The sequence below is a fragment of the Bubalus kerabau genome, chromosome 3, assembly GCF_029407905.1.
Source record: "Bubalus kerabau isolate K-KA32 ecotype Philippines breed swamp buffalo chromosome 3, PCC_UOA_SB_1v2, whole genome shotgun sequence".
Lineage (NCBI taxonomy): Eukaryota > Metazoa > Chordata > Mammalia > Artiodactyla > Bovidae > Bubalus > Bubalus kerabau.
The window spans coordinates 155937954-155955977 of record NC_073626.1 but is presented as its reverse complement, the minus strand read 5'-3'; the positions used below and the strand labels follow the sequence as shown (position 1 = coordinate 155955977).

The window sequence follows — 18024 nt, the reverse complement described above, 5'->3', positions numbered from 1 at the left end:
ATTTTTTTTTTAATATACAATTTCATTTTCTGCATTCTCTTTAAAAGTTTTGCATCAATAACTGTGAAATGGGGGTATAATTGTGGTGGGATTGCTACACTTATTCAATTTAGAACTGTTTATGCTGTATTTGTAAAATTAGTAACACAATTTCAATTTTTTCTTGTCTTCAGAAAAATCAGTGAACCGAAAAATTAACTGATTTCTTTTGTCTTTTTAAATAAAGGTTTTAAAACTCAGTCATAAAACTGAAGAAGATGGGAATGAAAAGCAGAACTTCTAGAACTCAAATTTCTTCCTTTGTTATTAATCTAGTGTGGGTTTCTGTAACATCTTGATTCAGTATTGGTGATCAGATCAGATCACTCGTTCAGTCGTGTCCGACTCTTTGTGACCCCATGAATCGCAGCACACCAGGCCTCCCTGTCCATCACAAAACTCCCGGAGTTCACTGAGACTCACGTCCATCGAGTCAGTGATGCCATCCAGCCATCTCATCCTTTGTTGTCCCCTTCTCCTCCTGCCCCCAATCCCTCCCAGCATCAGGGTCTTTTCCAATGAATCAACTCTTCGCATGAGGTGGCCAAAGTACTGTAGTTTCAGCTTTAGCATCATTCCTTCCAAAGAAATCCCAGGGCTGATCTCCTTCAGAATGGACTGGTTGGATCTCCTTGCAGTCAAAGGGACTCTCAAGAGTCTACTCCAACACCACAGTTCAAAAGCATCAATTCTTCGGTGCTCAGCCTTCTTCACAGTCCAACTCTCACATCCATACATGACCACAGGAAAAACCATAGCCTTCACTAGATGCTTATTTTCATAGACATCTATTATTTTATCAAAATTCCAAGCATATATATATTTTTTTGTTTCTGCATATGTGGTTTTAACTCTTTCCAAATTGCTAAGGTTTATATTTATGTTTCCTACATGTATTTTTCCAGCAATTTTTGAGTTATCGACTTGTTTTATTATAGTGCCTTATTTTTTTAGTTTTTTTTAAACCCTTTTTATTAATATAAATTTACTCTTTTTATTCTAACTCATTCATTTCTACTTTCCATTTATCCATTCTCTGCTTCTGTATATTTGTTGACCAGTTATTCCTTTTAATTTAAATAATTCACTTATTTTCTTCTTTTCATTTAAATATAAAGCTTTTAAAGGGACAAGTTTTACTCTAAATGCATTTCTGGTTACATCTCATAAGTTTTATAGTATTGTATTTGGGATTGTTTTATCAGCTAGGTAATGATATTATAGTTCTTTGACCCAACATTCATTTATTTAATTTTTAACATTTCAGATTTTATTATATTTTATTTATGGATTTGCTATTTTCTTTTATTATTGAATCTTGCTCACAAATTTTAGTTTGTACATTTGTTATTTTGAAGAATCTATTTATGTTCAATCTGTAGTTTAAGATTTATATATTTTTAAAAACTTAATGAATGATTTCAAAGAATCTATAATCTCTCTTCATGTATAAAGTTTATGATGATGAAGTTCAAACAGTTCAGTTCAGTTCAGTCGCTCAGTCGTGTCTGACTCTTTGCGACCCCATGAATCTCAGCACGCCAGGCCTCTCTGTCCATCACCAACTCCCAGAGTTCACTCAGACTCATGTCCATCGAGTCAGTGATGCCATCCAGCCATCTCATCCTCTGTCGTCCCCTTCTCCTCCTGCCCCCAATCTCTCCCAGCATCAGAGTCTTTTCCAATGAGTCAACTCTTCGCATGAGGTGGCCAAAGTACTGGAGTTTCAGCTTTAGCTTCATTCCTTCCAAAGAAATCCCAGGGCTGATCTCCTTCAGAATGGACTGGTTGGATCTCCTTTGCAGTCCAAGGGACTCTCAAGAGTCTTCTCCAACACCACATTTCAAAAGCATCAATTCTTCAGCGCTCAGCCTTCTTCACAGTCCAACTCTCACATCCATACATGACCACTGGAAAAACCATAGCCTTGACTAGACGGACCTTTGTTGGCAAAGTAATGTCTCTGCTTTTGAATATGCTATCTAGGTTGGTCATAACTTTCCTTCCAAGGAGTAAGTGTTTTTTAATTTCATGGCTGCAGTCACCATCTGCAGTGATTTTGGAGCCCTAAAAAATAAAGTCTGACACTGTTTCCACTGTTTACCCATCTATTTCCCATGAAGTGATGGGACCGCATGCCATGATCTTCGTTTTCTGAATGTTGAGCTTTAAGACAACTTTTTCACTCTCCACTTTCACTTTCATCAGGAGGCTTTTTAGTTCCTCTTCACTTTCTGCCATAAGGGTAGTGTCATCTGCGTATCTGAGGTTATTGATATTTCTCCCGGCAATCTTGATTCCAGCTTGTGCTTCTTCCAGCCCAGCACTTCTCATGATGTACTCTGCATATAAATTAAATAAGCAGGGTGACAATATACAACCTTGACGTACTCCTTTTCCTATTTGGAACCAGTCCGTTGTTCCATGTCCAGTTCTAACTGTTGCTTCCTGACATGCATACAGATTTCTCAAGAGGCAGGTCAGGTGGTCTTGTATTCCCATCTCTTTCAGAATTTTCCACAGTTTATTGTGATCCACACAGTCAAAGGCTTTGGCATAGTCAATAAAGCAGAAATAGATGTTTTTCTGGAACTCTCTTGCTTTTTCCATGATCCAGAGGTTGTTGGCAATTTGATCTCTGGTTCCTCTGCCTTTTCTAAAACCAGCTTGAACATCAGGAAGTTCACGGTTGACGTATTGCTGAAGCCTGGCTTGGAGAATTTTGAGCATTACTTTACTAGTGTGTGAGATGAGTGCAATTGTGTGGTAGTTTGAGCATTCTTTGGCATTGCCTTTCTTTGGGATTAGAATGAAAACTGGCCTTTTCCAGTCCTGTGGCCACTGCTGAGTTTTCCAAATGTGCTGGCATATTGAGTTGCAGCACTTTCACAGCATCATCTTTCAGGATTTGAAATAGCTCAACTGGAATTCCATCACCTCCCCTAGCTTTCAATATATACTACTAAAGTTCAATATATACTACTAAATACACTTGCTGTTAATTTCTCTAATTCCACTGTAATTTTGTTTACTTGACAGATTAACAACTAATTTGCTTTGAAGTATTTGACTCTGATGACTATAATTTTGTCAAAATCTAGTATTTCTAAGAGCTCTATTTTATATATTTCAATATCATCTTATCTGATCCTCAAGTGATAATTAGTTACCCTCCCAGTTTATTTTTTTCTGTCACTCATCTTTCGCCTGATATTATCATGACCGTTGTATTTACTGTTTATGTATGGAAGATGTCCATTATGACAAGGAAAATAGGATGACTAAGACTGGTTCGAGTCACTCGGTGAATAGCCCACTCTCATATTAAGTAAGTTTGATCCCTAAAAGGAATCTGGAATCTGACAGACGTTACTGTGACAGGAGAGACAGTGGCGTCCATGTCATAGTAATCAGGAATACATCTAACTGGAAGTTGTAGAAAATACTCAGTTGGGGACAACCACAATCAAAAATTACAAAGAAAATGTCCAGGTTTATTTTTCTGTGTGAAGGGCAGAGGAATTAGGCAGGCAACACTGTGTAATGTGTCTACTCTGGACCTCTTCCAAGGGAGTAACATCAAACTGATCACAAAAATGGGCTCTGAGAAAGACTATGACTGCATGTATTCATCAAAGATCCAACCACAGATTAGTGTCACATTTGAATCAAATTTATTTTATATTTGATTCTTTGATTATAGATAAGTATATAAAGAGGAAAAGTATTATCTTTAACAGATAAATTATTTTTTTACTGACTAAATTATCTAAGCAAAAATAAACATCAAGTATCACAAATTTCAGAAAGCAGGAACTTCAACAGCTTTTAGACATAAATATTATATTCACATATATGCATATATTTATATATAATGTATGGTTTTCAGTGTTGATTTACATACATTAAGCATTGTAAAATGTCTCAAGCCTGAAATATAAACTTGAGAAATGGTCCCTACCCCAAATAAAAAAAAGAGCTTTTTTTATTGTTTCTAATAAACATTCATTATTTTTGTCAATTCTGCAAATAGAAGACTCGTTATTCATTATCTCTCACTTAAAACACATGTGGCTAAATGTATTTTCTCCCATTATTTTTATCCCACATGCACTAGAAAAAAAGCAGCATGGCTGCATTTTACTAAAATTCTACCAAAGAAAGTACTAAATGTAAACTCATACTATGAGTGAATAATGATATATTTCACCTCATTTTAATTTCAGTAATTGACTGGAAAAGTAGGAATATCTATTAAAAGGACCATGTGCTAGTCAAACACTAATAAGAAAATGTCAGAGTCACAGGTTGTCATGGTGACGGGATATTACGGAAATCTGATTAGTATGCCCAGCAGCTGTGTAAGTGATACACTACACTTCCGAATGTGCTGTCTCTGCTTGCAAGATGGGCTTTATGTTCCTGAGAGGTAAGAGATGGTGCAGATCTGTTTATCCACATATCAGGTATGGAATGCATTCTACGTTTAAAAAATTAAATCCAAACATCTAGAACTAAAGTTGTATTTTAAGAACACTTCCAAAATTTTTTTTGAAAAATTAGTTTACTCTTCTCTTTAAGACACAAATTTTTGAATAATTTAGTTTACTCTTATTTCAATCTAATTTCACTGACTTTCATACTAAGGATAAGACAAAGATGCTTTTTTAAAAAAAAGTTTTGTGCAAACAAAAAATTAAGTTCTCCAAAGAACAAATTTTCCCAATGGTACCATTCAGAAGTTTCACTAAGAACTACCTGTCTCCAAGAATAATTAGACCAGAAACTGTTAGAAAGAGCCAGATGCAGGAGTGTTTAAAAATGTTAAGCATTATGATGATAAGAGAAGACCACTGGGATCAGGGATAAGAGTTGACCACAAGCAACAGTAGGCAGTCCTTCTTGCCACCAGAAAAATGTGTCTGTGTGTTTCGTTCCTTCTGTGCCCTGGTTCTTTTGGTACAAAAATTAAGTGAATCTTGAAAATTATAGGGCTCCATGCCTTTAGTTCTGCTTGTTCCCTTTTACATCTTAAGTATCATTGAATTTTTAAAGGAGTTGATCACTGCCTCCTGATCCTTTTTGGTAGATATCTTAATTCTAAACAGAAAACATACAAGATTAACAGAGGCAAAGTAAACACTGCTATGCATTATTGAAATTCATGTGCCTTGTCAGAGTTTATGAGGACAAAGAGCATTTCCGAAGCTTGTCCTGGGAAGCTCATTACTCTTCTTAAATGCATCAGCATGTGGATTAAGTTTTATATGTACTAAATATCAAAAGCAATCAATCTAAAGTCGATATAATGAAAGCCAAAGGAGCATTTATCTACATGTTTCAAAATTCAGTGGTAGAGGTGGGGTTGCAGAGACGAAAGTGGCAGTATAAACTTTCAAGTTTCATTTATATAAGACGAGTTAAGTCCTAGAGATCTACTGTATACCATAGCATGTACAACTAACAATTCTTAAGGAATACTTAAAAATTTGCTAAAGAGGGTAGATCTCAGGTTGTGCGTGTATGTTCAGTAGCTCAGTTGTGTCCAACTCTTTGTGACCCTATGGACTGTGGGCAACCAGGCTCCTCTGTCCATGGGATTTCCTAGGCACAAATATTGGAGTTGCTATTTCTTCCCTAGGGGATCTCCCTAACCTAGGGATCAAATCTGAGTCTCCAGAGTCTCCTGCATTTCAGGCAGATTCTTTTTTTTTTTTTTTTTCTTTTTCTTTTATTTTTAAACTTGACAATATTGTATTAGTTTTGCCAAACATTGAAATGAATCCACCACAGGTATACCTGTGCTCAGGCAGATTCTTTACCACTGAGCCACTAGCATTTACAAATCTTAAGTGTTTTGAGGACGATGATGATGATGATGATGATAAGATAAAGTGGATGGGAGGAAACTGTTATGATACCATAACATGTTTATGGTATAGACAGCAGTGATGATTTCAAGGAGGTATACTTATCTCCAAGCTTATCAGTTGTATACATTAAATATATAGCTTTATTTATACTTCAATAAGTGGTTTAAGGAAAAAAAAAAAAAAAGACAGCAGAATGAAGACACAGAGTAAACAAGTGCATTCCTGGAGAGATGAGACTAGCTCTGAGAGCTGTGTGCACTGACCTGGGATGGAAGCAGCAGTTTGAAAGCCAGTCAGTGTGGCCCAAGCCTGTGAGAAGCACGTTGCCCTTGGGGAGCCCCACCATCTTCCAGACACGGTCCTCCCCACAGGAGACAAGGAGGTCTTTGTGAGGGTGCATGACGATGCTACACAGGGAAAGAGAAGAAAAGGTTGTTAAGGGAAGGTAACAGTGAATGGATTCATATGGAGAATAAATGAAATGGCAGTATTTATCTATTTCAGCCAGACAGGACAGCTACAGAATGCTGGGTCAGAAGTCAGAAGAGCCAGGTTCAACCTCCTGGCTAGAGCCCTAACTTATACCTTCCTGAATGTCATCAACCTAATTAATTTCACAGGATCTCACATTCCTCATCTGAAAAATGGGATGGTTGATTTAGGTGAATGCTTATATCTAATTCTGGTTTGAAATAATAGTTCTGGTTTTTCATTCAGGGAGGAGAAGTTATGCCAATGAAAAGTTGGTGTTCAGACATTTGGACCAGTAGCCACGCTTATTACAATATATAAAATCAAACTTCTTTTCAGACTGTAGTATATCTTAACTCAGATACTATCCAGGAATAGATCATAAATCATAACCACATTATCATAGTCCTGTAATAAATTCTATAAAAGAAACATTAACTCCATGAGCTCCTATCTACGGAAAGCAAAGGAGCTCAAATTCCACACTGATATGCCACTTAAATTGGCTTCAGTCAAGGCACAGTACACAAATCACAGTAATGAATTCAGGATGCAAGAGGCAATTCCCACTCTATAAAGGCATAGAGGGAACCGAGAAAGAAGTATGTAAAATTAATGATTAACACATTAAGCAGTATTACTTGAACCAGACTATGATTGTTGTGGCTATTTAAATATTGACGCTAAACCATTTGAAAATCAAGAGACTAAAAGGTTAATGCCTCATATTTTATCTATGGCAATACTTTAATCTTATTTATATAGTTTCATCTGTGCCTTCCAATGTAAAGGGAACAAATGTATCCTGTGTTAAGCACATATTAAAATACCAGCTTAAATATTAGCAGCAAGTGGTTCAATTTCAACACAGCTGTCTCACATCAAAGACATAATGAATTTACTTGCATGTATAATAAAGTGAAATGAATAGGGACTTAAAAATAAAAACTAAATATTCATTTCTCCCATAGTCCATTGTATGAATGACATTGTTCCTTTCCTCTGCAATATAGACTTTAGGAAATCAATTTCCCAAAGAAACCATGGTCTCAGCCCATACCTACATGAGTAACTCCAGGGCTTACATGAAAGCACACCTTTTCTCATTTTGGATTCCTTCCAAGAATATTCTTAAATCCCCAAATTCTGAGCTGAAAAATCATGTCCTTCCATTAGGCCTATCCAGTTTTGGAAATACGCTGGGGTCAGTCAGCGCTGGAAATATTTAACTCACAGACACATAACCACTGTGAGCAGGGCTTTCGTTTGAGTGAAAAGAATTCCCTTTTCTCCAGCACTTTGCTGCTCAAAATAAACATGGTAGAAGGGAAATTATTCATTTTGCAATCCATCATAATGCTGGTTTGTGACTTTCAGAAGGCCAATTCAGAGAAGGAATTTATCACAGCTCAAACTGGGGGGAGGTTACATTTATAGAACTTAATTAGAAGAAAAATATGATGAGAGGTTAAAAAAAAAAGTCAGGTTGAAATGAATCCTACATTAAATCACACATAAGAAAGCAAACCAAATCCCTGAAGCTCCTGAGTGTGATGTATGTTGGTCACAGCTTTCCTGGCAGACACATGCGCACTTGACTAGATGATAAATTACCCTCTTTAAGTGAAGATAACCAAAATCACTGACGTCTTTACAAACTTTGAAAGATGTTTCCAAAATGACTTCTGTGAGGGGAACTGTTTGCAGAAGTTAAGGAAACAATATAAACACAAACCTGTTGGTGGTTAATCAGTTTGGAAGTGTTTCTCCAGGCTCTATTGAACCCTTCTACTTTGCAGTTCCCTCCACGCCACCTGAACTGCATGTGAACTGAACCTACTAATCATGCTCTAAGGCTTCTTTGTGTTGTATCTCTTTTCTAGCACTGTCTCTTTTTAAAATATCTCTTATCTACATATGATTTTTTTTCCCTAACCATTCTGGATTGGTTTCAGTCAAACATCGATATTCTATTCTTTAAAAAGTATAAGGTACTTTGTCCATTAAATGATCTTTATGTGATTAGACATAGTTCCAACATGTATAGAAGGAAATATCCTATTGCCTTCATACATTTGTGAGTTGAGGAAGTAAATGCACTTCCTTCATTCTAAGTGAAGGACTTAGACACATAATGAAAACTCAGTGAATGTCATCCTAGTGCAGAGACAGAGACAGAGACTTTGAAACCAGCCTGCCTAGATTTTAATATTGGCCTAGAACATATTGACTAGCAAATGACATTCAATCTCCACAGCCTCAGTTTCCTTATCTGTGAAAAGGGGGAATATTAAAAGGGTGACCATAAGGGTCTTGTGTTGTAAGGACAAGCTGAGACATGGAAAGTGGTTGGAACAGCATCTCAACATGGCCAGCTTTCTGTAAATATTAGCTATTATTATTACTGTACATTATTGCACTTCACTGTAGCCTGGCCCTTCATGTCATTGACTTCTATAATCCACACATGTCTCTTATAAAGATCATAAGTAGTACATTTAGTTTTTAAAACTGTAAACATTTAGAGAAAAATGATGTTTCCATGTGGTTTTGAGAGACACCAGACTTTACTATATTTTTTCTAACATTAAATCCTCTGCCAAAAGTGCAGGCTCCACACAGAATACTTCCACACACAAACATAAGGAAATTTTCAGTGGTTTCTTTCATAATATAGATTTTAGGAGTGCATTGAGGGGTACAGAGGAGAATATGTACACAGTGACCCCTTCTCCCTACCTTCTTATATACAACCGGCATCACTGGGGATGGCCTCTGCTAGGCCCTGGACATGCCGAGATGAAGACCGCATAGTTCCTGTCCAAGTTTTGTCCACAAATAGGTGTCTCGCTTGTAACATACCATAAAATGACTTTCCTTTTCAAGATGTCTTCCCAAAGTTCTAATTAATAAGAATAATGAGTTCCCACTTAATATCTTCCTGGTACCTGCGCTACGTGCCACAAAGTCATTTTACTTTAAACTTTGAATATAACCTTTCTGCTTCCCTTTAACTTACTATTAATTATAATTGCAAGATTCAAAGACAAAGGCCCTGTCACCTCATTCCCAAGTTAATAAGCTTGTGACTGGGTGAAAATAGTATGGGAAAACATCTTACGGATTCAAAAAAAGAAACCGTGGGTGAATGCTAGTCCTGCTTCTTAAATCAAGTCATGTCCTGATGAAGTATCCATAAAATGTTTTGTTAAACAATATATCAGGCATGTTACATAAAATATTATGTTCTATCAGAGATTTTTTTCTCTTTTATAATAGGACACATCTCTCACAATAGACCACATGATATATACATTTCAAAAGCTCTCCTCTCTAATTGAAATTGTTCTTTCCAGTAGTGGCATTACACAAGGATATTTTGGAGGGAATGTGTGTAGGTGTATGGTGAATACTATTAATTATCAGCAGAGTCGCTGACACAAGCACCACTGTTAAGAATTTTCAAAGTCTAATCCAAAAAAAAGATTGTCACAAGAAAGACTAATTAGATACCCCTGTCTTCACTTTCAGTTATTCAGCATTATAAATATTTCCTTCACTTCAGTTCACAGGCTCTAATTATTTCCAACACAGAAGATGCACAGTGGGTTGAAAATCAATCAATATCAAAATGTATGCCCCGTGAACATGGGTGACTACTGATCTACTCATACTTAATGATGGCACATGCTCACACATCACATATGCTTTTATCCAGCTTACCAGGACAAACATACAAAAGATTTGTCTGTTGCTTAGTTAATACTTGCATCTTATATTTGGATATGCATCAGGATTTACACAGCATTCTAACATGCAACTTTTACTCTTTATTTCAATAAATATGAATTAAAAGCCTATGATACAGTATGCAAAACAGATAGAGGCACCACTCTCAGGGAGCCTACATATGAATGTGGGGAAAGAGCAACAATTACATGTCTGAACAGAATATCTGAGCTATATGAAAAAGCTAAAAGGAAAAAAAAAAAGTGATATGACAATGATTTGTAGGAGAATGTTATTTTCCATGGGTTGGTTACTAGAGTCCTCACTGAAGACATGACATTCCAGGCAAGATCAGAGGGAAAAGGAATCTTTAGGACAATTTAGGGGCAGACGGTTTCAGGCATAGATGACTGCATATGCAAAATTGTACTCAAGGGACAGAAAGAAGGCCAGAATGACCACAGAGAATGAAGGACTGTGTTGATGATGAATGAAGTGCATGTGAAAAGTATGGACCGGATCAGATGGGTCCTCATAAGCTGAGAAAAGAAGACTGGAATTTACCCTAACATCACTGAATAGTTTTAAGTAGGAGACTGATATATGAGTGATGATTATTTAACAGATCTCTCCAGCACCTGTCTGGAAAATAAGAAAGTGAAGAGCATGGGAAAAAAAAAAAATAGACATTAGCTCGGAATGAACAGTAGTAACTTAAGAATAAAAGCTTTAGAGCCATTTAACACACAGCTTCTCATTATTATGATAGATGTCACTTTGGTATATTAATATTTTCACCATTATCTTCAGGTGGAGTCAACTCAGTTCTTCTCACCAATAAAAAATATTAAACAAAGAGGAGTATTTTAAAAAGAGTCAAAATGAATTAAAAGCCATAAAGCAAATATGTGCACAAAACAATGAAAAATCTGTCAAAATGTTAGGTCTCGTTCTTTTTTAGAAGTCAGCTAAGAAAATGTGAAAATATGAAATATCAATACTTCCCTGGCACTTTAAAAATGTAATAGTATAGATTTCATTCAAAGCTATATGGGATTTGTATTGTCAGGATGTGGAAAGTATCTTCCCTTCATTTGTACTAAATAGGTGAGGCATTTTCACAGTTTCTGGCATTATTAATAGGGAGGCTTCCCATGTGGCATTAGTGTTAAAGAACCCACCTGCCAAATCAGGTTAGACACAAGACATGCTGGTTCGATTCCTGGGTCAGGAAGATCCCCTGGAGAAGGGAATGGCAATCCATCCAGTATTTTTGCCTGGAGAATCCCATGGACAGATGATCCTGACCAGCTACAGTTCACAAGGTCGCACAAGAGTCAGACATGACTGAAGCGACTTAGCACAACGTGGCACATGACATTATTAATAATTATCCAGGGGGTAGTCATTAAAGGTGAACGCTTCCTTTCAATTTCCCCTGTCCAGTGTTCTTCCAGCCTTATACATATAGTAAATTTGGAGCCTGGTGGGGTACCAAATAGTCTTCCTCTTGCCTTGTTACCTGGCTGGTAGTTTTAATCCTAATCATGGGCAAGGAAAGAGGCAGGCAAGACTGTATGTGTGTTCTGGCTTATCTCCAGGGCAACACTATGATTGTTACCTTTTCTATATAAATGCTCCATTGAAATTCATAGATTTATATTTTTGTAAGAAAAATTCATCCAATACGTTCACCAGGGTAAAGATTATCTACCAACATTCAAACACTTTTCACCATTTATTAAAAGTCAACATATATGCAAATATGCAGCCTCATAATTTTGCAAAATAAACTCTCACGTCATCTACAGAGCTGAGTATCCTTGTTTCACAGGTGAGGGCACTTCCACTCTGGTGAGTGCATTAGCCAGGCCATTTCCCAATTACCTCCCAAATGAAAATTCTTAAGATCAGACCATGGCCTTCAAGAAAAGTCATTTGAATTTATTATGTTTTTGTTTTCTCATGTTAAAAAATGTGATATCATTTATCCTGTTTTCTAAATAAAAAGTATCCCTGTTTTATTTATTAAACAAAACAAAACTTAAGAAAAGATATTCTTAAGCTAAACAATATATAATTTCCATAACCTCCAGAAGTTCTAGTTACAAAAATTGTTACAATATGTAAAAGAAAGACCATTCTAAAATACATAGCATCAACAAAATGAAATTTATAAAGTTCAAAGACAGGGGGAGGCAGGCCCCACTATTTTGGTAAATGGAATAAAGAAGATCAATGAAACAGGTTAACTACTTTCAGATTTACGAAAACAGCTCCTGGAACTTCCCCGCTACCTTAGCTGCTAAACATTTTATGCTACATAGTTTTATACACACTGTTTCATATTATGAAATTGCTGTAGCTCTTTACAGTTTAACAAGTTTGAAAAGTCACATTATGCATTTATATTCTTAAGAAACTCATTTCAATAATAAAGTTTATTTGGTTACTTCATGTTTCAGCAGTCTACAAGAATTCTGTATACTTATGAATATTAAAAATTTTCCATTTCAGATTTCCTTAGTATATTAGTGACATAGAGTAGGCGCTTTCTAAGCTGAAATCAAACATCTTCATGGCAAGAGCTCTATCATGAAAATCTCTTTTCAAGGAGGATATTTAGAAAACAAAACCTACATATAATTGAGGAATAACTAGAAGTATTACTACTTAAGACATGGAATTGAGGTGCATTTATACATCAAAGTAAGGCAATGGCACCCACTCCAGTACTCTTGCCTGGAAAATCCCACGGACGGAGGAGCCTGGTGGGCTGCAGTCCATGGGGTCGCTGAAAGTCGGACACAACTGAGCGACTTCACTTTCAATTTTCACCCTCATGCACTAGAGAAGGAAATGGCAACCCACTCCAGTGTTCTTGCCTGGAGAATCCCAGGGATGGGGGAGCCTGGTGGGCTGCCGTCTATGGGGTCGCACAGAGTCGGACACGACTGAAGTGACTTAACATAGCATAGCATAGTACAAAATTCTGTTCTTAGCCTAATTTATTAGAAACCACCAAGTCAATCCGATGACTGTCATGATATTTAATTACTGACAATTTCTTTTTGTACCTGTTTGATAATTGTTAGAAAATCAAAATGAATTATGTGTGGTTCCTTTATTATTCAGGAGTACTGACTAAAACTCAGCATTCTTTTACAAAGAAAGTTTAGGAAAAGTGAAAGTGAAAGGTGCTCAGTCATATCAGACTCTTTGTGGCCCCATCGGCTGTAGCCTGCCAGGCTCCTCTGTCCATGGAATTCTCCAGGCCAGATCCTTTCCCTTCTCTGAGGGCGCTTCCCAACTGAGGAATCAAACCCAGGTCTCCCTCATTGCAGGCAGATTCTTTCTTTACAATCTGAGCCACCAGGGAAACCCAAGTTTAGGAATTTAAGACACATATATTGAAATTAGCATGTTACAAAAATTGTTATGAATCTCAATTTCTATATTGAAATCTGTACTAAGACTGAAATAACTTGCATCATAATGCCTCATGGGTGTCAAAGGCCATGTGGCAGAACTGATGGGGACGAGAAAAGGGACTAACTGGCATTCACTGTATAGCTGGTGTAACTAGAGGAAGATGAAGAACACCAGTGTGTGAGCCCCTAGTTGGTTTCCAGGGGACTGGGGAGAAGATATGGAGTCAGATGAAGGGGGCAGTAGTAAGGAGTTGATAAAAACATTAAAGTTATGTAAAAACACAAACAAGTTGAATTCAAGATTGGTGATCAGATGTACATGGCCAGAATTGAATAAAATGAACTATTCAAGTTTTAGGGATGGCATTAGATGACCAATTGGGCCAAAGTGAGATGTGCTAAAAACCCTAAGATGGTGAGACATAAATCCTAGAGGGAACAAGGTAGACCGAAATGGATCCAAACAATGGAAGATTAAGAAAAGCACGAAAAAGATATGAAACACATCCTGATAACTGGCCATGCAGTAAGATATTGCTTTGTCTTTTATCCCCATACATTTGTCTCTGCATCATAGATGCTACTGCAGTCTTCCTTTTTCTGCTCCATGAGAAGGAAACAAAAGTAAAGAGGTGTGTAGCAACTCCCTAAAGACCCTGATTCTGGGAAAGACTGAAGGCAGGAGAAGGGGACGACAGAGGATGAGATGGCTGGATGGCATCACCAACCTGATGGACATGAGTTTGAGCATGCTCTGGGAAATAGTGAAGGGCAGGCAAGCCTGGCTGTGCTGCAGTCCACGGCATTGCCAAGAGTCAGACACAACTGAGCAACTGAACAACAACAAATCCTCTTTCCAACTATCCATTTTGGGTAAGAAAAGGGGACAAAGAGAGCAATCTAAGCATCGATCTGCTACAATTTCAGGTAAGCCTTGGATCTTGCATGCAATATCCCTGGTGGCTCAGATGGTAAAGCATCTGCCTGCAGTGCAGGACACCCGGGTTCGATACCTGGGTCGGGAAGATCCCCTGGAGAAGGAAATGGCAACTCACTCCAGTACTCTTGCCTGGAAAATTCCATGGACAGGGGAGCCTGGTAGGCTACACAGTCCATGGGGTCCCAAAGAGTGAGACACGACTGAGCAACTTCACTTTGGATCTTCTATTTACGACCAGCCCAATATTATAATCAATTAGTCTGAACAGGAGCAACTGCACAGATATTCAATTCCTTGATTTATTATCTACCCTGAGTTCTACCAAATTCAGTGCAAGAAAGGAAAGGTATGCACCATTCCCAATTCTCTCAAGCACACAGTTTAATCAACCCTCTTTTAATAAATAACTCAGATCACTTTCCCTGTCGCAGCACTCAACGTCTGCAGCACAGGGCTCTCTGGAAAATACTCAGTGTTTCTCCTATAACATAAAGTTCTGCCTCCAGATATTTTTGTATTATGTGCTTGTATCTGTGTGTGTATGTGTATAAGTTAATGTTTTAACATTTGTTTTCTTTAGTGAGGAGAGGGAATATCACCACAAGGGCAATCAGGAGAGATGGTTAAGCATGTGCTGCAGAATTAATCAACCTCTCAACTCTGCTTGTTTAAACTCCACGTCTGTAGCCCTCTCTTTACCTCACTCACGTAGGTATAAGAAGGCATAAGAGTCTTTGGTTCTGTGTGCTTGCACATTCTGCTTTATCTCTTTTCAATATAAGGTTTCAGTGACGTGTAGAATTTCATGTGATTTAAAAACGTCACGTATATTATTTTAAATTTACTTGATATCTTTCCATCGTCTTACACGGCATATCCAGCTGTTCCCCTGGCCCCTCCCCCATGCCTTTATCAACACTTCTAGTACCTTAAAGCATTGTTTACACTGGAGGGGATAAAAAGAATGATGTGGGCAGATAATCATGTAAAAATACTACCTTAGTTCATTTTGTATAAACTTAGGCTGGATCATGGAAAAAGCAAGAGAGTTCCAGAAAAACATCTATTTCTGCTTTATTGACTATGCCAAAGCCTTTGACTGTGTGGATCACAATAAACTGCGGAAAATTCTTCAAGAGATGGGAATACCAGGCCACCTGATGTGCCTCTTGAGAAAACTGTATGCAGGTCAGGAAGCATCAGTTAGAACTGGACATGGAACAACAGACTGGTTCCAAATAGGAAAAGGAGTACGTCGAGGTTGTATATTGTCACCCTGCTTATTTAACTTATATGCAGAGTACATCATGAGAAGCGATGGGCTGGAAGAAGCACAAGCTGGAATCAAGTTTGCCAGAAGAAATATCAATAAGCTCAGATATGCAGATGACACAACCCTTATGGCAGAAAGTGAAGAGGAACTAAAAAGCCTCTTGATGAAAGTGAAAGTGGAGAGTGAAAAAATTGGCTTAAAGCTCAACATTCAGAAAACTAAGATCATGGCATGTGGTCCCATCACTTCATCGCAAATAGATGGGAAAACAGTGGAAACAGTGTCAGACTTTATTTTTTTGGGCTCCAAAATCACTGCAGATGGTGACTGTAGCCATGAAATTAAAAGACGCTTATTCCTTGGAAGGAAAGTTATGACCAACCTAGATAGCATATTCAAAAGCAGAGACATTACTTTCCCAACAAAGGTCCGTCTAGTCAAGGCTATGGTTTTTCCAGTAGTCATGTATGGATGTGAGAGTTGGACTGTGAAAAAGGCTGAGCACCGAAGAATTGATGCTTTTGAACTGTGGTGTTGGAGAAGACTCTTGAGAGTCCCTTGGACTGCAAGGAGATCCAACCAGTCCATTCTGAAGGAGATCAGCCCTGGGATTTCTTTGGAAGGACTGATGCTAAAGCTGAAACTCCAGTACTTTGGCCACTTCATGCGAAGAGTTGACTCATTGGAAAAGACTCTGATGCTGGGAGGGATTGGGGGAAGGAGGAGAAGGGGACGACAGAGGATGAGATGGCTGGATGGCATCACCGACTCGATGGACATGGGTTTGAGTGAACTCTGGGGAGATGGTGATGGACAGGGAGGCCTGGCGTGCTGTCATTCATAGGGTCGCAAAGAGTCAGACACGACTGAGGGACTGAACTGAACTGAACTGACCTTCAGTTTTGTTAGAAATTAGAGATGACCAAAATCACTCTTTTAATTTCTACCAATTACAGTCCCTCTTTATCAAGTACTGTTATCTCCCTGCAATTTTTGTTCTTCTTTTTGACTTTATGTTTTCTATCTGATCTGTGAATGTTAATTAGGCTGAGATGGAACTATTTACACTGAATACTCCTTCCATGTAACTTTTCCTATTCATTACTTTCGGTTTCATTCAGTCACGCTACTACTAAGTTGCTGGAAATGTCAAAGGAGAGAAGTAGAAAATCTTTATACAAAATGAGTATTCCCTGTTCTAAGCCTCTGTTTTCTGACAGTTTGAAGATAAAAGGACACAAATAAGAAAGTAACTAGTTCCTCGACCTTTAGGTTTTAGCTTCTGTATTCCTAATACCACTGTCACCCAACCTGCTGCTCTGAACTATAAACAATCTACAACTGCTACAAGCGGCTCTAAAAAATTCAAATTATTGTAAGTTTCATAGTATAATTATTAAAAATGGCTAGAGGGAAGGCTCTCATCTAGGTCTTGTGTGTGTTAATGAGGAATCTCCTGTAAAAAAGACTGGACTTCTTTCTTCCCCAACCCCATCCTTCTGAGGATGTAGAAAAAACGTATCTGAGCGGTCACAAAGCAACTCTGGAGTAAAGGGTTAGCATTACAAGAGACAGCTTCTTCTAACTTCTCTCTTTTCTGGATCAGCCTGCCTGCAGTGAATCTGCATTTCCAAGCTCTTCTGTGTTGTTCTTTGCAAGGATAGGCCCCTATGTGACAAGCCAGCTATCACTCAGCATTATCTGTGCCCCGGGAGGTTAGCCTATTTACTAGATGGAGTATTGGAAAGCCCATTAAGGCAACACATTGTAATATCCCTTTAATCCCTTTAACCAGTAAAACCTAATATTTTATCTCCATCTTTCACAGTCCTATGAATTCTTGACTTGATCAAGAAAAGAGGGTGTTTATCTACTGGCTCTCTAAATGCCAAATATTGAAGGAAAAGCAAGCACTAGCATTTGGAAGACTAGAATAACATGGTTTTCATAATCTTGGGGCATGCTGGATTTGAGCCTAAGAGTTTTAGGTAGCTCTTAAAGGGCCTACTGGCTGCTTCCCTGGTGGATCAGTGGTAAAGAATCTGCCTGGCAATGCAGGAAATGCCGGTTCCATCCCTGGGTCAGGAAGATTCCCTAGAGAAGGAAATAGCAACCCACGCCAATATTCTTGCCTGGGGAATCTCATGGACAGAAAAACTTGGTGGGCTACAGTCCATGGGGTCACAAAAGAGCTGGACGTGACTCAGTGACTTAACAACAATAGGCCTATTGCTCTTAGGTTTGCAGTTGCTTTTGTAGACTTATAGA

The 18024-nt window shown here is 37.9% G+C and overlaps 1 protein-coding gene across 2 annotated transcripts in view; it reads right to left on the bottom strand.

Moving 5' to 3' along the window:
- The window catches only part of LOC129646728 (sperm-associated antigen 16 protein-like), a 540055-nt gene that overhangs the window by 488184 nt on the left and 33847 nt on the right, over positions 1-18024 (bottom strand). For both annotated transcript variants that reach the window (XM_055573380.1, XM_055573381.1), the window contains exon 2: positions 6176-6319. In XM_055573380.1, coding sequence (XP_055429355.1) covers positions 6176-6312 — 137 coding nt within the window. In that variant the 5' untranslated portion in view covers positions 6313-6319. The remainder of the gene's footprint in view (positions 1-6175; positions 6320-18024) is intronic.